Here is a 22,440-nt window from a genome sequence, read left to right as displayed (position 1 = left end):
GTAACAAAAAGTTTTTATTGGCTTCTCTAATCCATTCATCATCTCAATAACAGGTACAGCCTGGGAAATCATATCACATGGGGTCTAGAACGAATAAGACAAAGGGATGGGGAGGCCTCTGCTACAAAATTTGGTATTGAGGTGACAGTCAGAAAAAAAGCCATACAAAAATGTCTTTATCATGCATACTGGAGAAAAACTCAAAAGAAATTGAGAACACACATTTTTAGTGTTTTTGTACATTTTTGTAAACAATATCCTTCTAGAGATCATATCAAAACACATTATGGCAAGTAACAAAAATAAGGGATATAACATGAGAAAAATGAATGTTCTATGAGGCATCTAGAATGCAACACTGCTTGGCGTGGATGTTTTTACAGAGAAGAAAAAAAAATACATTTGCATTTTTGACAAGTCATTTGCTCTATAATTGTAAACACAGGCAGTGTTAAAATGATTATACAATATGTCGAACCTATACTACAAATATTTCCACTACATACATGAAACGCGTTTCCCTGCTTTCTTACGCTTTAGTGATATGAGGTATATTTAGGTCAATCTTATTGTCTTTTTTTTTCTCTCCGTCTCTCACCCACTCTTTTTCTCTCCTTTAAAAGCATAGTGTGTGTTTGGAGTGAGGTGGCTGGTCAGTCAGTCTTTGTTCCCTGTGATCTGAGCAGCTTCAAAGTCTCTTGGCTGTGGAGCTCACAGACATAGGAAAAGGAAAGGGGGGGGGGGGGGGTGGGTTCGCCTCACAGGAAATCAACTAAATTAAATATCAACCCTGGCTGCCGGGATAGAATGGCTTTAGCCACGGAAGACAAAGAAGGCCATTGTTTATTCTTGTGAGTGCAGGGCTGCATTTTGGGGAGGGGAGGTCGGTATAACTTAACGTCTCCGTTTCTTGACTGTATTATTGAAGCAGTTTCTTGCAGTTACTACAACAGTGGGGTTTTTTAAAAAATCAGTAAAAAAGTAGAGGCAAGGGGGGGGGGGGGGGGGGTTACTGAGTTCTGTTGTGGCTAGTGGAGAATAAATAAAAGGGTTAGGGTATGCATCCAACATACCCAAGGATTCCAGCATGTCAGCCCGTATCTCAAAACACTTAAATACAAAGAGGTACTCTCAAAATATTGTATAACAAAATTATGGCAAATCATCTTTTTACAACATCACCCGACAAACCGTAAGAAAAAAAAGAAATCCCCCCCCTCCCCTTCTCTTCTACCCTTGAGAAAAAGCAACAAAATACATTTAGATGCCCATGGTCATGCCTAGTCAACCCCTATTAAAACCCTTTAAACAATAATCCAGCCCTCCCTTTCCCCCCCCCCCTCCCTCCCTCCCTCCCAATCCCATTCACAGTTTTCTCCTCTTAAAATAATATTAATAATCATTAGCATAATAATCACGTATCACATATGCAAATTGAATGGGTTGTTGTTGCTTCCAATGATGATTTGTTTAAAAAAGTGCTTGTTTGATTCCATTGACACAAAAAAGGAACAGCAGGAGTGGAGTAGAAAAGTGGTGACTTGTTTTAAAAAAACAAAACAAAACAACTCAATGCTTTCTGAGACAGCTGTAACAGCAACGGGTTGAATTTTAGTCTAAGCTTCGTCTTCCCCACTGGCGGGCACAACTAGGAGAACGTGGTTAGACAGGATTCATCAACGGACGCTTAAAGCCAACAGAAGTTATTTATGTTCGAACATCCTCTTCACTTCAGAAAACGCTGTGTGCTGAACTCCACTACATTTTATACTACCTCGTGTACACATGTGGCTCTCAAAAGAAATGTGGATGTCTTCACATTGACACAACAGTACCATAATCTCAACAAAGCTACACGCAGTAGAAATCAAACATGATCATGTATTGTAATTTGTTGTCGTGACGAGTTAAAAAAAACAAACAAAAAAATCAAAGCTTTGTAGTCTCAAAGCACACCTGTAAAAACTGTGCTAATTGCATCTCATAATACAAAGTCTTATTACACAATTTTGACTATTTTCCTGAGTTAATATGCTTGATGTAACAGACAATATATACTTTTTTTGCAAGTTGAATTCTGGGCCTTTCCCTGCCACGCATGTAATTATTGAAATTATCAACATTATTCATTATTACTTTACAATGGTATGATGATTGGTAAAACACAAGGGTTCAGAAAAGAAAGAAAGAAATCAAGCAAGTTTATAGCTACCCTCTAAATGTTTTTAAATTACATTTAAATCTACGGTACGTTCATATCAAAATCACTACTCTTAAACAAAAATGAATCGACTAAATACATAATAAAAATGAGAATATTTAAAAAAGAAAAATTGCATTTGAGGCCATGAAAGACCCTCCCTGGTCGTTTTTGTATTAACATTTAATGGCAGTGTTTAAAAAACAAAACTTTGCTACAAGAACAAAATTAGGATGGTGTAGGGACTGTATGGACAGTAACAGAACAGCCCCCTGCTGGATTCACCTCGTTTGACCCTTATCTGAAACTTTGGCTTGTCTGGGTTTTTGATCCTGTACTCAGTGGCTCACCGACGTCAGCTAACAAACTGGTATACCCTGAGAATTCTGACACTGGAGTCCGTATTCGGTGGTCGACCTCTGCCCCAGGATCACTGCCATAGCTCAGAGGGGTCCGCCGCCCTGACTTGAACTGGGAGCCAAAGGCCTGGGCGAAGTTCTCGATCTGGTACATGGTTTCTTTAGGGGGGTTCAGTGGGGACAGGTCTGGGTAGCTGGAGCCGTTGGTGGGTGCAGCACCCACTCCAGCCTTGGGCTGCTGCCCCTTGGATCCCTCTGCCGAGGCAGTCAGGTCCTGGGGAGGTAGGTTGAAGGTGCCCGGGGAGTGCTGCTTCTCCAATTGCTCGGTCAGCTCCTGAGATGGAGTAAGCTGCTGGTGGCTAGTGGGTTCCAAGCTGAGGTGGTAGCCTGCCTGTGATGGGGAGCCGACGAGCATGCCATAGTGGGACTTGGAGGAGGATGAGGAGGAGTTTGATGAAGGGGCGATGATGGGCAGTGGGGAAGAGACAGCAGGCGGGTAGACACAATCCAGTGGGGATGTGGTATACACGTGTTTGTCTGAGAACAGGGGCCCTGTGGGACTAGAACTGCTGGACAGGAGTGGGAAAGGCCCCGTTTGGCCAAGGCTGGGGAAGGGTCCACTATGGCTGGTGCGCTCCAGGGCTTGCAGGAGGAACTTCGAGTACTCGCTCATCACTGCTGTCTTGTCACCACCGTTGGTAGAGTCATCCTCTAGCTCAGGGGTAACCGGGGCTGCCGGCTGGAGGTCTACGTGGTGTGGGTGGTCTGACAGGTCGAAAGTCACGTCATGGTGGTGTGTCCCCTCTGGCTTATGGCTATAATGCTCGAGCAGGCTTTGCAGCACCTCATCTGGAATGCCCGACTTGTCGTGCTTAAGTTCCAAAGGTGAGTTGTCCAGCATGGCCAGCGTGGGCTCAGGCCCCAGGGAGCCCTGTATGACACTACTGCCCTGGGATGCCATGTGCAGTGAGCCAGCTCCATAGTCATTGTTAACAGCATGGAGGATAGCGCCGCTTTTTCACAAACTGCATTGCATCATCGTAGTTGCTGCTGGTGGTGGGCCCCTGCTTGTTGCCCCCGGCTCCCTGCAGTAGACCCATGTTATCGAGGACAGAAACCTCCACATGATCCATGGAGTCATGCTTCTGCTCCAACCGTTTTTGTCCATCAGCACTGTCTTCAAGAGAGAGGAGGCCCTTGTCCAGGCCCTTGCGGCCGGCCTTTTTAAAGACCAATTTAGGTGTACGTCCCTGCATGTTTGGACCAGAGCCTGAGGGGTGCTCCATGCTGAAGTCCTGCAGGCCCAGGTCACCAGAGGACGAAGCTGCTGATGCTGAGGCATTCTTTTTCCTCTTGCGCTCACCGCCCTCACCGTTTTTGGACTTGGCCCTCTTGCGCCCCGAGGTGGTAGAGTTTCCCTGAGTGAGTGAATAGCTGCCCTGGCCTAGCTCCGCGTCGCTGAGCTCCAGCATGCTTGGATCCAGGCCCTTCTTTATGGCTTCTCCACAAGTCCGTTTGTGCTTCAGTAACCGGTCTGTTCTTGAGAAAAACTAAAAGTAGACAGAGGGGAAACAGATGAGGAAAAGCGGGAAATACAAACCTATTTCCACTGGATGGACAGAAGCAGTTCTAAAACATTGTATTCCATGACGTCTTCTGACAACTAATCCCATTGAGACAGGGCTTTATAAAAAGGGATTTAAGTGTGGGAAGTACAAAAAGACAACATTTAGAATTGACCAACATGATAATAAAGCATGTTACTCATACACACAATTCCATAAAGGATTATTTTAAAAAGCATTAAAAGCATATACAAAGCCAACTTGCAAAAGACATAAAATTAAAAGACAAAACAGTGATAAGCTCCTTAGCAAACAGTCTACATATATCCTACTTGTTGGCAGGTATCGCAGCGATATGGCTTCTCGCCACTGTGTGTCCTTTTGTGTCGCTCCATATGGTACTTCTGGATAAAGCGCATGTTACACTGGTCACAGCTAAAAGGCTTCTCTCCTGAAAAAGACAAGATGACAGCGTTAGGCCATGTGTCACAACAGCAACGCTTATATAATCTGTTAATGGGGGAAAGTGAAGTGACTTTATATCCAAAAAATGCAGAAACTCACCACTGTGGATCTTCTCGTGCCGCTGGAGCAGATACTTCTGTATGAAGCTCATGTTACACTGACTGCACCGGAAAGGCCTCTCACCTGTGCGATCAAGAGTACAACAATCCGCTCACCACATTAATTAACTCCTAGCCCGTCACACGACTATGTTTGCCATATGGTCACAATGACACATGAAACTGTGGCCTTTTATCAAAAACACCTGGTGCATGAAGACTTACATGCTAACTAGTCTAACACTAACGATATATAAACATAATATGCTGGAATAAAACTGTGTTGCATTGTGTATTTACAATGGCGCAGTAGACGCTTACACACACAACTATTCCCATGTCTAGATTGTTACTTTGTCAAATAAAGTTACACTTGGAAGAAATAATGAGGAAACACGGCAAATGATTTTAAATAAACTGAGGTTGTGATGGGAAAAAAGGTTGTTTTCCTTTAAATCAGTTCAAAAGAGCCAATTGAGGAATTCCCAGCAAAGAGAATGACTAAGACGTCCAGAAATGCATGATTAATCGTCGAGTCATCCCCGGCTTTCGCGAATGTCTGGTTTTAAAGCCCCCAAGCACTCGTGGTGAAGGGGAGATTACTAAGAGTGGAGGGTAGTGAAGAGTGTAATTTTATGTGTAAAATGTATTTTGTTCTGAGAGTGATGTGGTCATTAATCTTAATTTGTGTTTTTAGTGCAACCTTGGCAACACAGCATGAACCAATTTCCATTCAAATAGATCTGGAGTGTTACATTTAATAAAACTACAACAGGGGTCTTCAACACAAGCAGTATTTTAGTGTAATTTTGATATTAAATGTGTCAGCTACGCTACAGTCCGACACAAACTTCTCTTATGTTCTTATGTAGCAAAGAGAACAGACACTGTCTCCTATAGCGTTATCTGTTCGGACCTCACATCCTGTGTGCATCTTACACATTTTTTTTCTTACAGCATATGAGATCTAATCAGCAATGGTGCATTGTGAAATAAGACGTGGATGTAACTGGTTAAAACATATTTTTATATACTTTATAAATTCTAGGAAAATACTGACGGTCGAAGGAAAAAGTAAAAGCACTGACAGGCAGCGAAAGCCTCTCACCTGTGTGTATGAGCACATGTCTGCGCAAGTGGTAGGAGCTGCGGAAGGCCGCATTACAGTGCTCACAGATATGTGGTTTTGAGTTTGGGGACATACAGGCTCCGTCTGCATCCAACATCATGGCCTACAAGGAGAAAACCAAGAGTACAAGTAAGATACAGTTTACTTTTCTACTTCATGTTATCGCAGCACAAACTAATTTAAAGGCTAAAAGCATTCTTTTCATGTGAAGATATTTTTCAGATTTAACAGATGAATGATTAACCTTTGTAGTATCGTTGCGTTTCCTTCTTGCTTTGCCTCCCTGTCCATCCCCATTGCTCCTCCGCCCTCTTCTACCCAAGGACTCTTTTGGCTCTTTACCCGGTCTTCCAGGCATCTAAGGACAAACAGCAAGGTAAGTTGGTAAGCAAGAAAGAAATCACTACTGCAAGAAGAAACAAATGTCTACAAATAAAAGTTAAACTACATATGAACAATATAGCACTAAAGAATATTTAGAACCACAACCCCATCTCACCGGTTCTCCAAGGGAACGGACGTTGCTGAGGCTGAGGTCATGAAGGAGCATGTTCTGGTGGTTTTGGTGGTGGTGGTTGCCGAAAGACATGTCCGGCATGTCAGTACCACTCTTCCCTGCGACCCCTCCAGCACAGTTCATCCCTACTCCTCCACCACCACCATAGAGGGGCATACGGTAATCCAGCTCGCTTAGCCGCTCCTGCTTAATGCCCATGCTGTGGAGGAAGCCCCCTTGGTTCACAGCATTGGCACCCTGGTGTTCTGGGGGCGAGTCACGTTCTTTCTTCAGGATCATCTCCTGAGGAAGCTCGCCCATAACCGACTGGGAGGCCAGCCGCGTAAAGCTGGTGACCGGCGGTAGGTGGCTGAACATAAGCATACCTGGTGCAAAATTGGGATCCATGCCACCGTTGCGCAAAAACTCATTGCCTAATTTGTCTTGGATAATACTCATGGTGGTGGTTTGTGCAGGGAAGAAGGAGGGCAATAAATCTAAAGAGGGATGCAGGAGGAGAATATCCTGAAAGAGAGGACATATATATATATATAAAAAAGAAGAGTTAAGCTTTGATTATTTTAGACATCAATAAGTATAATACAATTTAGAGTAATTGTCACTTTGTGTTAGTTTTTATTATAACACTCTTATAGGTCTTGCCACTCAACTAAATGTACAAGTCACTGCTACATAGCCACAGTGTGTACTGTCTGCACTACAATGTTCTTAAATACTTAATTGGATTAATTAGGCTTAACGTAAATAGTCGTGAGAAACCTCCAAATTAAAATAAACAAGCTCACTTCAAGCAACTGTGTGAAATACAGCAGAGCGTATTGAAACATAAGAGTGAAAACAAAAATAGTAAATACTGTTATTATACTGAAATGTATGCATCAGAAGTGTGAAAGAATAGATACAGAACCCAATACACTATACAAACAACAAGGTAATTAGTAATTAATCTATGTCTTTATCTTAATGTTAGCAACAGACTTTTGGCACAGCTTAAGAGCCAATGTTTAAAATTGTATGACAAATACTTGAAAGACTTAATCATTAGAATGGACCAACTTCCACATCAAACCCCAAATGACCAAAATAAATAGGTCAGTAACATACATAACGTATACAATTCATTAAAATAATGTTTTAATGGAAGACAAATTAATTAGTGAATTACAGAAATCCAAAGCTCCAGAGACGCACGCATTGAGGGCGAATTATATAAATGATACATGTTGTATGTGTGTGTGAGGGTTTGATGAGTGACTTTAAAGTAAAAACTGTGAAGCTCTGCAATTACTAAAACACAGGTTTCACTGAAACGTTTCTATAAAGTCGATTCAATATTTAAAAGGAGGAGGGGGGGGGGGGGGGTAAAAACCTGCCTCTGAAATAATCAATGTATACCCCCCTATTACTCTGCTCTTTTTGCACCACATGTGTCTTGGAATGTAGCCAAAATAAAATCTGTGCAATAGCTTGATAATTTTTTAAACAGACACCCCTATTGTTTTCATACTTTGACGCATAATGGACCACACCGCTTGCCGTCTTTGGCTAATACACCAAACAAGAATGGAAAAAGCTATGAGCATTGATTGCAATATTGGCATATTAATCGGTTCACTACACTTGCCTAAAACAAACGAAATTTAGGTCAAAAACAGCTCGACCTTACAGGGAAAATGGGCATGTCCCAATGTGTGACTACGTGTATCGAGACGAGCACACAAGGCTGGAGTGAGAATGTATTGTTTAGTCTACACCAGCCGACCATTTGGCTACGTGACACCGAAAAGCGGATGAGCTTTTGTGATGCATAATAGTTAGCCAGCTAGTTAGCATAGCAAGCTAGCCGGTTTACCACAATGAGACACAATCAACGCACCTTTACGTCCTCAATCAAAACAATAGGCTAAGACGTCATAAAAGCCAAGCTCAGTCATTCAAATAAAGTCACACCAACACTCAAAGTTATGTGGTCTCAATCAGTCACATATGTATTCAATATATGTATATTTCTATCTGTTCTGACCAATGTAACGTAACATATAGCATGTTACCTAGTGTTGCTATCAAGCTAGCTAACGCTAAAACAGGATCCCTGATTTGATGCCATTAACGCATATTGGCTATTTAAACGGCAATAATAGGTGGGGAAGCATCATACAACCAAATGGCATTAATCAATCAGGGATCAAATATAAAAAACAGACGATAAAAGTGGAATTAAAGAGCAAGTCTACTTTAAAGTCAGGTCAGCGGCATAAATTGCTCATTCTCCAATTCCCAAGCTTTGATGACGCTCGTGAAATCAAATCTGTCTGGCTTCGAGCAACGCTGGCGCTCTATTTATTGTTAGCTAACTTTAGCTGTAATTACAACCGGATTATGCTTACCGGTACATTTAGCTAGCAAAACATTCCTCGGCGACTGCAGTACGTGTTGACTTCAGATCCAGTGACCGAGCTAAATAAAACTGAAACGCTTTGAAGCAGCTGTGTTTATAACAATCAAGCTGCCATGAGCTAGCTAGTTAGCTGTTAGCTGCCCCGACTGAAAACCCGCATTACGGCCCATGCAACAGAAACAATGATGCTGGCTCTCGGTGCATCTCCCCCGTTTGCGCCGAGAGCCACACAATTACGTCGCGTAAATCTCGACAAAGCTAAGACATTCATCACGAATAAAAGTCAATTTAGTTTCCCACTCACCTACACATGACCGCAGTTGGTTTCAAACGTGCCTATATTCTCTCCGTATTCGCCTCTTTGGGGTTTTATTGCCAAAACATTGATCTCCGGCGGTTGCTGCTTTCGTCCATCTTGTCCTGGCGCGGGGAATTATGGGTGTAGCGGACGGGTCGTGAGAGGAGACAGGCTGGCGAAGTCTGCTGAGGTTAGAGAGAGCCTCACTGGACAACACAAGTGGCCCCGTGTGCGCTATAGTAATGTAAACAACTTGGACACATTAACATGATCACATAATGCAATAAAGAGAAACATGGCGTCGTGCAACTCTTTGTCTTTGCATGTAATTCAGGACACAGAACACTTGCCAAGTAAAAACATATCTATCATAGTTATTTGTGTGGCCAGTCATCAATGGAAACTTGATTGGAAGATAAAAAAGTAGAGTTTTAAGGATTTTATTGATAGTTTAAATGTTTGATAAAGGTTCAATATCAGCTTTATGTTGGAGGAAATGTGGGATGACCATTCAGATATCTTCTGGGACTGTCCAATACTGCAGGGATATAGGCAAAACATAAAAGAGGAGATCATATATGTTTTATTATTATTACAATTGCTATCACAATGGATCCTATGTTGTTTTTACTTGGATAACCACCCCAAAATGTAACGGGCAAAGCCTAAAGATATATATTATGCATACTTTTACTGATTGTTAGAAAAAGGATGACTGGAAATAAAAGGAAAGCATTTTCAATGGCCTGAGACACTAAAACAAGTAGTAAGACAAATAGACGAACTTTCGTCAAAGGGGCAGCACAGATCCTACTGAGGCTTGCACAGATGTGCAGAGACAATATCGAGGATGCACAGATCCAACTTTACACTCCAGATATCTCTCATTACGATCATTTCTATCAGCTCAGGTAACATGAAGGCAGGGGTTGGGGCTCGCCATAACTGAATGTTAGTGGAAACACTGAATTGTATAATGACATAGATAAAGAAACTGTATGTAATGTAGATCGGTCACATTCGGCAGTTGACTTATTACCTTAATGAAGTCAGTATCGGTGCCAACACCAGTACAGTTGATCAGATTGGTGCATCTCTAATACAGCGCTGGATTACCAACTGAGCGAAGCAAATAACCGCACTGGAGCCCCAGACCACCAGGGGCCCCGAAAAACACCATCTTCACAAGGGAATTGATTTTAGATAATTTAATTAATGACCCATTTCATCAGGGAATTTGCTCCACAGCAAGTAATTATCAATTAAGGTGAGAACTGCATTATGACCTTATGTTGTGCCTTTACATTGTAGAATGTCCATGTTTAGAAATCTAGTTAAAAACCTTAAATGTTTTTGTTTATATGCATACTGTGCATATTGCTAAATAACTGGGGATGTTGGGGGTCGGTCGGGCCCCATTTTTGCCCTTTTACTGTTCTCTTCCTTCGATTGAATAGAAATTGTTCTGTTGGTGCGCGATGCATTCACTATGATAAGTGTCCTTTCCTTTTAAATGTTGAGGCTCTACATTCGTGGCTTGGTACAAACTGGTTATTTCTATTGCTTAAATAATATTCCTTGAGAGCTTTTCTTTCTCCACTGATACATTTGTATTTCATATTTTATATCAGCATGCATTAGGAAAAATTAGGATACTGTTTTTGTTTCCCCTGCAGTTTATATACGTAGGACTATCAACTAATAGTCATGTATAAATAATCCATTTCCGTCCATTTAGTTGATACTATTCACATAGGGACTTGGTTTGAAGCATGTTTATAGGCTACAGTAATATATCCTATTTTCAGGAACAACCCCTGTTATATACCAATAAACATATTTATTTTTACAGAAACATTGATTCACAATCTGTCTGACCCACTGACTTTAAATTGATTATTATTTAGTGTATAATGTGGTTCATATTTACAGTTATTGCCTCAGGTTTACTTCCACTGCAGTAACACTAGGGGGAACTAAATAGCCACCAATCACCGAAAGTGCTTAGAAAAAAATAATTTTATAGAACAATGTTTTGAGATAATTAGACATCAGGAAACACATGTAAAAGTAATGTGGACATTTTAACGACATGCTAAAAGGCTGCCCAGTTGATTTCATGATGGCATTGTTTTCTTGCTATGGTGCATTTACCTGATCGTGTACAGACCAAAACAAAAAAACATTTCCCTCTCTGTACCCTCACATCAGCTGCCCCACCCCCAGTGAAAAGGGAATAAACCACCCGTGCTGCAGAATTCGCCTAGAATCATTAATTTGAAGTCACTCCTACAAGAGCGTGTTCCTTCAGGCAGAAGTGCGCACCGTAGCCTGCTATCCACATTCACAGGTCTATTGAAGCAGCACCTGGATCCACCAAAGCCTTTGAGTTGTTTAAATGCAGCTTTAGTTTTACATGTAACGTAGAAGTGTTTTTTTTTTTGCCTCCATGGATGAAACCTGAACAAAAAGTTGGCACTTGCGGCAGACTCGTTTTGCGTAAAGGACCGAGTCTGAATCATGTATTGCGCAGAATCTCTGCACACTTACGATTAAATCACTGGAGAGAGGCGCATCTCCACCTCTCAGGATGCGAGTCGCGCGCTGAACGGTTTTGGGCAGGGGGTACCAAACTTGCGTAAAGAGCCTGATTCTGCACAAGTATTGATTGCTTGTCATAAGTAGGTGATTGATACAATGGCAGCCTTACGGAAGAAATTTGGCGAGGACTACCAGGTGGTAAACACCAACCACGGCATGACTTTTACCGCACCGATGAAGAGAAAGAGACAGCGGTTTGTGGAGAAGAACGGCCGCTGCAATGTCCAGCACGGTAACCTTGGCGGGGAGACCAGCCGATACATTTCCGATCTCTTCACCACGCTGGTGGATCTAAAGTGGCGCTGGAACCTACTCATCTTCACCCTCACTTACACAGTTGCGTGGCTGGTCATGGCTTCAATGTGGTGGGTTATCGCCTTGATCCGCGGCGACCTAAGCCTCGGCGGCCACGATAAGTCCTACACCCCGTGCGTCGCCAACGTGTACAACTTTCCCTCCGCGTTCCTGTTTTTCATCGAGACTGAAGCGACAATTGGCTACGGCCACCGGTACATCACCGAGAAGTGCCCGGAGGGTATTATCCTCTTCCTCTTCCAGTCGTTGCTGGGGTCAATCGTGGACGCCTTCCTCATCGGCTGCATGTTCATCAAGATGTCGCAGCCGAAGAAGCGCGCGGAGACGCTGATGTTCAGCCAGCACGCTGTTATTTCGCAGCGGGACGGGAAGTTGTGCCTCATGTTCCGAGTGGGGAACCTGCGGAACAGCCATATGGTGTCCGCGCAGATCAGGTGCAAAGTCATCAAGGTAGGCTATACGTTACAAGGTAGGCTATACGTTACAAGGTAGGCTATACGTTACACAGTCAAGGTGCGCAATCATTCTAAAATCACTCTAAAAGTGGGCACACTTTGGCGCAGTGAGCATATGCTTATTTGAAGAGTCATTATGAAGGCAGAGACTAATTGTCAGCCACTTAATTTGTTCTGAAATTGCTCATTGTGTTTTATGAGTGCTTTCCAAGTCATGCGTTGAATTCCCATTCATCTCCAGAATTGATTGTATTCCCTGAGGTCTTCTGTGATTTGTAGAGGGCTATGGGTTTCCATGGAACTCCAACATAAGATGTTTTTTTTAATGAGTTACCATTTACTACTTACAGTAACTACTTCAGTAGCTGGATTAGTCCTGGACACAGCGTTGTGTTTCTGCAGAGTGTGTTGCGTATACAGTCAGGGGTCACCACCAACTGCACTCCCTTCACTCTGTTTCAGCCTTCAACTGTGCACAGGTGAGATGAATGGGCCCCCAGGAGACACCTATGCGCTTATTGACTAAATGATCAATTGAAGCAATTCCTTAACTGAGTGGGCCACAATGTGGTAAATACTTTTTCTTAAGGTCGGTCTTGCCTAAAGACAGAACGCACAGTGATATACCTTTGTATGAAGTGTGTTCTGGTTTCAGTGCTGAAGGAATCCTGAGGATAAAAACAGCTGCTGACATTTTGTGTCAACTTCACAACTAAAAGAGACTGACAGCGACAATCACTGCATTTTCTGAAGCCTCAATAACATTTTTTGTTCTCTACAGAATTGATGGCGGATTTCTGGAAAACACTCATTCTCTACCACATGCAGCACAATTCATCACATGTCATTAGATTGTTTTTGACAGTTGTGTGTCTTATGTGCAAGCCCTGCATATTCTCACTGTAAGCAGGAATGTCTTATAAATATAAGTGACTTTTTGTCAGTCTAAACATGAGCAGATATCTAAAGGACAGCGGTGCTTTGTTGTGACAGGAAGAGTTAGTCGTGCTTTTGTTGCCTCTGCGGAGTAGCGTGATGATCTCAAGTGACAGTTTACTTTCTGAACCTTGAGGGAGTCTCCAGAAAGCTCCCAGTATGTTAGTATTAATGTGGTTATACTGTTTTGCTCTGATTTTATCCAGGCATATGATATCATTTAAAAAACAACGTCATTTTTCATTTGATTAGAGTAAAAGTATCCACCAGAGAAATAAAGGTCACTCAGTTTAACCCATTAAAAGCAATGCCTTAATAACGTATTATCGCTAACGCTCCGGCTTCCTCTACAATGACTTTTATTTCAGAGAAATATGGTGTTTTAATTGCAATTAATCAAGAGCGCATCATAGAGGCACAAATGCTTTTTCATCGATTGCTTTCGCTCTACAGAGGCCAACAGTCACATTGAGAGAGTTTAATATTCTCTAATAGTCGCCGATGACGCTTTAAATCGGTTATTTCAAAGAGAATAATGGAAGTAGGATATTCACACATGGACCATGCTGTCATGTTTGACCTTGCTCAGAATGATCTGTACAACTAATACAGATATCACCTTAATAGAATAACCTACCTACATATTTATTATCAAAGAAGAATAGTTAGGATCATTTTGTTCTTCTTTAATACATTAAAGCCATGTGGAAGAGTGAGACTTGTAGTGTGAGCAGGTCTGATTCACAAGATGAAAAGCAGAACAAACTGCTGCAGTATGTTGCAGAGTAGAAACGTTACCAGTACTGTGGCTACACTGCATCATACTCAATCTCGACTTTACCTTTAAGGTCTTTTCTAAAAGTAAATGAACCTGCCGAAGTGTAATATAATTACCGCAATAGGGAACGTTTGTTGTTTGAAGTGTTCCCACCATCTGTTTCTCTGATTTTTTTAGTTCAACAGACCTTGGCTTTCTTTCAAATTGCGGTTGATTAGATTTATGTGATGATCCTAGTTTGGGATTTCTGCCATCTAAACGATGAGCTTTCATTAAATGTGTTTGTGGAAGGTCAGACATCCAGGACTTTGCTAATTATCTGCTAAAAAGCATCACGTCCACGTGCCATAAATCCTGCCTCGAGGACAAACAGTAAACAATCAAAACTTGCTTTATTAACTGACTTATATCCACTGCAGTTTCATTACGCTTCATGGGTTTTATTGGGCAATATTATAATACATCATTTTATTCTAGATTACATGTGTTGTTCAGGATACCTTGTTGCTGAATAGATGGTGTTCTAATGTGCCTTTTAAAGTATATGTTACAGACACAGTGATGTTTTAGAGCCCATAAAGCATTGTGGAGTCAGTAAATTGACTCTACATCACCCCGTAGTACTATACTAGCACTGTGGAAACAATGCCATGGCTTGTTTTCAGGTAATGCACAGCTCAAGGTCACTGCTCGATGGGTTGGACACAAAGCTGACAGGGGAAATGAGACAGGCTGCAGTAAATCCTAATGATGGAGCTGTGTAAACGCACTGTGACATGGCAACTGCAATCAATTTTTAGAGATAGGCATGGGTTGTAAATTCTTATGGGACCTGGATACCTGGATAAAGTTGGTCGTATTCTTGATCAGCACGCACGTTATTTACAGGGCAATGTACTGTTATTATGCAGGACTGCAGTTATTACTTTTTACCATTTGTGAAAACAGCAAACATGTCGTGTGTATGTAATAAGCAACCCACATAAGCACACTATGGGGAAGGATTCAAGTGCTTTAACTCTTATCAACTTTATTTTGTTCGCACTTTTCCATAATGATTTAGGAAGCGGTGATGGAAGTAATTAATCTGAAAAACAAAGAAAACCCAAACAAAAGCAAGGATCCTCTTGTTTTTATAATCTTGTAATCAGAATGTGATTGAAAATAAAATGTGATTGATCGCACAGCCCTACAGTGTCAGCCTTTATATTGCCAAGTTTTTAATGAGAATCCTGCTCACTGTCTACCACTCAATTCATCACCTTGCAGCATCCACATACAGTAGGTGGTGCTGCTAGAGCCTTCTGATTAGTGGCTTTGTTCCTTGGCTATATACGATGCCAGGGCTGTTTGCTTCCATGAATTTTACCGTTTGAAGGTCTGAGGACCAAAGCGTTGTAAATAAAGTGTGAGGAGCTGCTGGTCCTGGAAGTGTTTTTTTCCCCAGTTCTGGACAAGTCCAATACTTTAATACCCACAAACTCCCTCCCACATCTCAACTCTAAAAACTCTATAAAGTGAGTACAAGTGATCGACAGTGTGTGGGATCACTTTCTAGTAATTGATACCTGCGAGGACATATTTAGTTAAATAAAAGTTTTGTGTTAAAGGTCACTGAATTGGTAGAGCCTACACTTTATTTTGTGACTAAGACAAAACATTGAATTATTAATGGAAACATTATGCCTGGGTAGGACTGTGCATTTCTCTACATCCATAATGCATATTAACTTGAATTTAAATTTATATTAATGCATTATTTATTAATAAATCAATAGAATGCAGCGGTGCACTGACCCCTGCAGCACTGGCGGAATATGATCCTAATACAAAGACATGAGTTTGCACGTGGTATGCCAGCAGTGTATGGAGGAAACACCATCTCTTCCTAAAAAGTGCTGAAATAAAAAACTAAAAGACAGACGGACAGAGCGAGAGCGCGACAGCTGGGTGGTGCTCGTCAATGTCAACAGACCCTTGTCTCAGTAGGGCGGTCCACAGCGGGTGATAAGTGATGAGGAGTACTTGTAGCAGATAGACAGGCAGGCAGACATATCAGCATGACTCGCCACATCTGCCACCGTCTTACTCTGAGAGAGAGAAAGAGAGAAGAAGACACAAAGAGAAAGACAGTTGAATTAGCTTTAATGGTGATGTCTCTGGATCAGGAATGGCAGCTCAAATGTGACGACTGTGTGAGCGTTACGTTTGATGTCCGGCTCAAAGGATCCAGCTGGACACACATGGACATATGAACACACACTGTTGCATTAATGGCACACAAGGGCCATTGTGCGCACACACACACACACACACACACACACACACGCAGTACTTTCTAACTTTCACTGTCACTGTTTGTGTGTCTTTGCATCGCTCTCACATACACACCTGCACACACACACGCACTGTCACTGAGGAGGAAGTGAGTCACTAGGGAGAGGGGCCTGCTTTCACTCAACCTGAATCTCAGGGGGCTTGGTAAATTAAGCACTCCCTCTCTATCAGGTCCGCTTCCAAGGGCCATTAATTTCCCCCTTGTGACACAGACTGTTTAGCGGCAGTGAGCGAATACACAAAGCTTTCACCTTGTTAAACCCATTCAGTGTCAAGCTGCCTTCCGAGGCAGAGGTATAATTTTGTTGCAATGGAGCTATGAACAGTATCTGAAAAATAGCAGCTTCACTTTCATGACTAGAACTGGCTTAAATATGACTTCCTGGGAAATTGGTTTCCAATCTCATAGACTTGCTGAAAAACGGGACACCTGCCTGCAGTGTATCAATGACATGCATACATTTTTTAATGATATAAATAAAATAATATATAATCAGGACACGCTTTAAAAAAAAAAAAAAGGTGTCATGTGCTTCTCACACTAGGAGACGGAGGAAGCTTTTCCAGAAGCGGAGATCAACAGCAATATGGGAAAAAATCAATTACAAAAGCCTGACACGTGTATTTAAGTGTTATGCTTATTTTTTTTAATTTTTTTTACACCTTATGTCTAATAGATGTAGGAGGGTGGGGCAGGAAGGGTGTTCATTAACTGCATAAACTACAATTATATGAAAATATAAAAGGGAAATCTAACTACCCAAAGGAGCATTAATTAGCAAATCTATTCATAAAGCAGATATTTCACATATGAACATAATTTGTAACAATAAACTACACTGCTGAAAATAAAAGGGATTTTGATGTGCATTTAAAGGAACAGTTGCAGAAGATTTTCAAACAATAAGAGTGGTATCGATGTTCTCATCAAGAAAGTGAATAAACATATTTGCCAAAATGTGGTTGTAATTATTCTTATTTATTACAAACTACCATGCATACTGGTAGATTAAAGGACCATCAGGTGTGGCTTTTTACAGCTCCCAGGCGTCCGCAATTTAAACATTGTTCTGTTTTGACAGCTTCCGCAGTTTCATTCTGATTTAACATCAGTGGACATGCAACATAGGCTCCCTGTCTCTAAATCCAGGGAGCGCCCATCACTGATACAGCCTGATGGGTGACACTTTCCCTCACCAAGCCAGGGATCTGTGGGCATAGACGTCTTCCTGTGAAATGTCACACCCTTCTCTCCTCAACATCACTCTGAATACAAATGACAATTTGTTTGCCATCTGTGGACCAAGTGGCTCCTCACTAAAAGGGCCAGAGAGGCTACTCTGCATACAAGTTAACATGAAGCGGCAGGGAGAAATATTTGAATTGAGCCATAACAGAATATTACTTTGTTTAGGTTTGCATGATTTGCTTTGTCTACACTTGTTTTGATGGTGGAATTCAAATGTGTTGGAGCAGGGTTTTCTTTTTTTTGGGCGTTCTGGGTGAAAGAAACACTGTGGAAATCATTCGCTCCTGACGTAACAACTGGAGTGTTGCAATTGACAGGAAAATAGGTTTTTATATAGAAGCTCATAGAGAAGTTCCATGTGTTAATTTAACAGATAGAAGAGCACTTTATTTGATTGAGTTTCCCGAGCAAGCACTAGTATCTTCTACATAATCTAATGATACTTCGATGCCAGGCTACCACAGAGAGTTTTCTCTAATCTTTTCTCTAATGTTCTGGCAATGAGAGTAAAAGATTATTGTCACTATAAATGTTACCAATGCTCATGTTGTCTGACAGAGATGACATTTTTTACACCCTTTTTTTTTTCCTCTTTACCCAGCATGTCTGCCAGTAAGTGCATAGAGAACAACATCAAGGTCTTAAGAATACCTTTTGAGGGTTGTTCCCTTTCCTGGGTGTATTGTGCTGCCAAAAATATGTCAAGTATATTCATTTCTTTATATTTTCACATCAAAATTCATCCATGTGTCTGACAAAAATGTTGAGAATATTTTGTAGACTCATTCAACCTCACAAATACATTTTCCCTCGAATAAAATGTCCCATTTCACAAAACATGCAGGTCTGGGCATTCAAACTAGCACCAAAGCAGCAGGTCAGAGGTCTGCATTTAAGTGCCATCATTTTGCAGCAACATTAATATAAAGCTTCTAGTTTGCAGGCTTTGTTCTTCTTGCTTTTGTGGTTAACTCCCTCTTCACTTTAACTCCCACCCAAACATACTATTTCATGTGGAACTATGTCTAATCACAGAGGAAAATTGCCTCCTCAAAGCTATTTCATGGGACCCTTAACACAGCTTCAGTTACATTCCCATCAGGATTACACCTGCAACAAATACATGCACACAGTAATTTTGGAGGGATTCCATTTGCCATCTTGTAGGCTATATGAGGAACACCGGCTTTGCCTAACAAACGCTTTCATCAAAAGCACAATACTGTGACTGTCACTTTAAGGAAAACAGACTTTATTTTTGGAAATATGATCCTAAATGATCACTTGTAATTGAAAATGTAAACGTAATATGTCATGATCATTTGTGTTTCCAGTCTCGGCAGACCCCAGAGGGCGAGTTCCTGCCCCTGGACCAGTGTGAACTGGACGTGGGTTTTGGAACGGGGGCGGACCAGCTCTTCTTGGTGTCGCCTCTAACCATCTGCCACGAGATCAACACCAAGAGCCCATTCTTTGATCTGTCGCAGCGCTCAATCATGAACGAGCAGTTTGAGATTGTTGTCATCCTAGAGGGCATTGTGGAAACCACTGGTTAGAGCAAATTATTATTTCTGAATATATATGTATACTTTTCCCCCTTAATAACTTATAATAAACTTCCCATTCCCCAATAATTTATTCCATCATTATTTATCATAAAGCATAAAGCATTTCTCAGTTATATAAAATAAAAATATTTAACAGAATGTTTAATTTCATGGTCTTTAATTATTTAATAGCACTTCTAAATCTCTGTCTTATTTCTTTTTTTCCACATCTCTGTCTTTTCCCTGAAGCAATTCTCAAATTTTCATTTATGTTCGCTGCCTGGCTGTCTGCCCATTTTTATTTAATAACCCACTTTCTACACAATTCTTTGTAATGTTACAGTTTTTGTAGTCATTTTTCAAGTCTTTTTCTTGTCTGTATCTAAATGATTTCTCTACACTTATGTCACTTTTCTCAATCGTAGGTATGACATGCCAGGCGAGGACATCTTACACCGAAGATGAAGTTTTGTGGGGCCATCGTTTCCTCCCCGTCATGTCACTGGAGGAGGGCTTCTTCAGAGTCGACTACTCCCAATTCCACAACCACTTTGAGGTCAATACACCTCCCTACAGCGTCAAAGAGCATGAGGAAAAGTCCTCGTTGACGTCGCCCAACTCTCCCTCTGTTGCACCCAACAGCTCCTCTCCTCAGCTGGGTAACAGTGGCCGTGGAGGCCGCAGGGAAAGACTCCTGTCAGCGGACTGTGTAGATCACGTAGAGGACAAAGCCTCCAGGCTACCCAGCAAACTCCAGCGCATGAGCTCCACCAAGGATGAACACCTCTGGAGGGGACTGAAGACAAGGTCAATTTTGCCTGGGGGTAAGGCCTCCAGCACAGGAGACCTTCCACTTAGTATTCAGAGGCTGAGGTCCAGCTCCATCCCCGTTGTGAGGAAAGAACAGCTGGATGAACAGGTTCAGCTGCTGTCCATGGATGGAGATGCTGAGGAGGGTGAGCTGGAGAAACACAGACTGCCAAAAGCTATTAGCACCATCACTGCTCCAACCCCAATCCCAGTTAAGAATCCCTCAGTAGGTAGTCGGCCTGAGAACAACCTGCCCGCCAAACTGCGTAGAATGAATGCTGATCGCTGACTTCCGCAGACTACTTTTAAGACTTTTGGAAATTGAATCAGGCTTGATGGGCATTGCATATAAATAAAGACTACTGTGATACGAAGTTTTATTTTTTTTTCTGCAGATTTTAGCCAGTATTTTATCTTTACTTACGGGCTCTCTACTCAGTTGTCCATTGCCACAAATAGAAGGACAACGCCAATAAGCCATCCATCCGCTCATACTGTGAGTCATTTTTGATAGATCACCATCTGTGCCCCCAACTGACTTCTAACACTTCTGCCCTTGTGCTTGTTTCTCACACTTCTGTTCTTAGAGTCACATCAAAGACTTTCTTATCTCAAACAATTACAATTTTTTCAATTAACAAAACCTGAATTGACCATTTGCTAAACCCCTCCCCAAAACAGCGATTGCCCAATCACAGTTTAGGAACAGTAACTAGGCACGGCAGGTCTGTCAAGCTTTAAATGTCTATGCCTCTAGCTTTGTACATCGGACATTCATTTTCTATGGAACATAAGCGAATCGATTATCAAGGTGTTGTGTGTTGCGAAAAAGGTTCATGGTCAAAAGTTGAACATTTTCAGCTTTATGCAAATGAGGGCAAATTTAGCTTTGTCCGCTTCCAGTGACTCTTCTTCGTAAGAGTGATACCTCTGCATTTATAGAGTTTGGATGGTGGCGAATTTCTTTTAACCTTCACAAAACCAAAAACACAACAGCAAAAGTATGAGGAATTGCTGAAACTGTGCATTTATGCGTCTAGTCTAAAATAATCTGCAAATGTTAGCATGTGGCTAACAGTCTTGCTATCTACAGTACAAAACCATTATTACTTCTAAGGCCAAGGAGCACTATAATTAACCGACAGTAGTTTGTGGGGCTACAGGTCATATAATAAAAACCTTCACAACTAGCACATTCCCTGTGTAGTATTTCCACACTGTGTAGTGTGTAGGCTAACGTTAGCAGCTCTGTCCTGCTCAACTGGTGAGGGAGCTGACTTTTTACACGGACCTATTAGCTTTACCCTCAGTCTTTTAGCACAATATCATGTATGTAGACACCAAATGGATATTTACGACCCCTTTTACATAACTTTTAAAAGAGGCAGATCAAGTTTTCAGCCAATTTATTGAGCTAATGTTAGCTTAATTAGCTAGCTAATGTACAGCTGGCAAAATTAACGGTTGCCGGCTACACATGAGAAACCTGCTTTTGTCTACCTCTGTGTAAAACACCCATTGATCGAATATTACTAAGAATTTCTAGTAGTAAATCTGCCATCATTGTAAATAATGAGAATGAAAGCCTGACAAGCGCAGTAACAGTAACTAAGGAGGACGGGGCTTAGCTAACGGTTAATCAACTTAATAAATATCCTGAAACACAAGTCAGGTTGATACACAATATTTATTTATCACTTCTACTGAATATATGCTTATTTGAATGTTCATTTGATTTGTATGTTTACTACTGTACAATTTAAGCTATTTTTTACCTCTTGGTGCAGTGTTTGCATTGGCCCGTTAGGCCTATACACATGGGCGACAAAATGTAATCCTTGATCAATCATGAACTGATTTATTAAAAATATTTGGGAATCCAGGGTTTCTGACACCAGGGGACACGTGTATTATTGCTAATATAAAGGTAAGTTAAAACTTCTCATTGCAACTGCTTAATAATAAAATATTTGAAATTACAAGTGTGTCTGAGTACGATATTATTTTTTTAATTGAAATGCTCACCTTTTTTGTTCAGCATTTCAACATCCTGTAGTATTTCAGCTTGTAAAATGCACCACCAGCTGACAGATGTCATGCTATTCACCAGTCTGGTTTCCACTCCATGCATTAGTTTTGTCTTGATTGGCTATCAAGACAGAAGTGCTCCAGATGAGGGCAATTTTCCAGACATTACACATCTGAGGATGTCCAGAGCTAATTAGTTATACTGCAAAGAATAGCATAAAACAGAAATTTGATTATGTAACTTGTTGACAGTGCAAAATTACCTCTGTCCAGCTTAAGATATGATTAACTCAGATAAATTGTGAAGGGGGGAGAATAAATCTCAGACCATTTTTCACACAGACATAAAACTGTA

At 41.4% G+C, this 22,440-nt stretch overlaps 2 protein-coding genes across 2 annotated transcripts; one reads left to right on the top strand and one right to left on the bottom strand.

Moving 5' to 3' along the window:
- Positions 1–1,692: 1,692 nt before the first annotated feature.
- On the bottom strand, positions 1,693–9,219 carry znf281b (zinc finger protein 281b). Its single transcript, XM_029456896.1, is given in 8 exon segments — positions 1,693–3,562; positions 3,564–4,109; positions 4,457–4,575; positions 4,689–4,772; positions 5,796–5,919; positions 6,061–6,174; positions 6,316–6,837; positions 9,036–9,219. Coding segments are annotated over 7 exon segments (2,508 nt in total). The 5' UTR covers positions 6,772–6,837; positions 9,036–9,219; the 3' UTR covers positions 1,693–2,497.
- Positions 9,220–11,494: 2,275 nt separating this feature from the next.
- On the top strand, positions 11,495–22,026 carry LOC115025004 (G protein-activated inward rectifier potassium channel 1-like). Its single transcript, XM_029456961.1, has 3 exons — positions 11,495–12,395; positions 19,035–19,251; positions 19,673–22,026. Exons 1-3 carry the CDS (start codon positions 11,727–11,729, stop codon positions 20,344–20,346), a joined length of 1,560 nt encoding a protein of 519 aa, XP_029312821.1. The 5' UTR covers positions 11,495–11,726; the 3' UTR covers positions 20,347–22,026.
- The last annotated feature ends 414 nt before the right edge of the window (positions 22,027–22,440 follow it).

This window comes from Cottoperca gobio, chromosome 19, assembly GCF_900634415.1.
Source record: "Cottoperca gobio chromosome 19, fCotGob3.1, whole genome shotgun sequence".
Classification (NCBI taxonomy): domain Eukaryota; kingdom Metazoa; phylum Chordata; class Actinopteri; order Perciformes; family Bovichtidae; genus Cottoperca; species Cottoperca gobio.
Note: the sequence above shows the minus strand (reverse complement) of the source record. Positions and strands in the feature narration are given on the sequence as shown.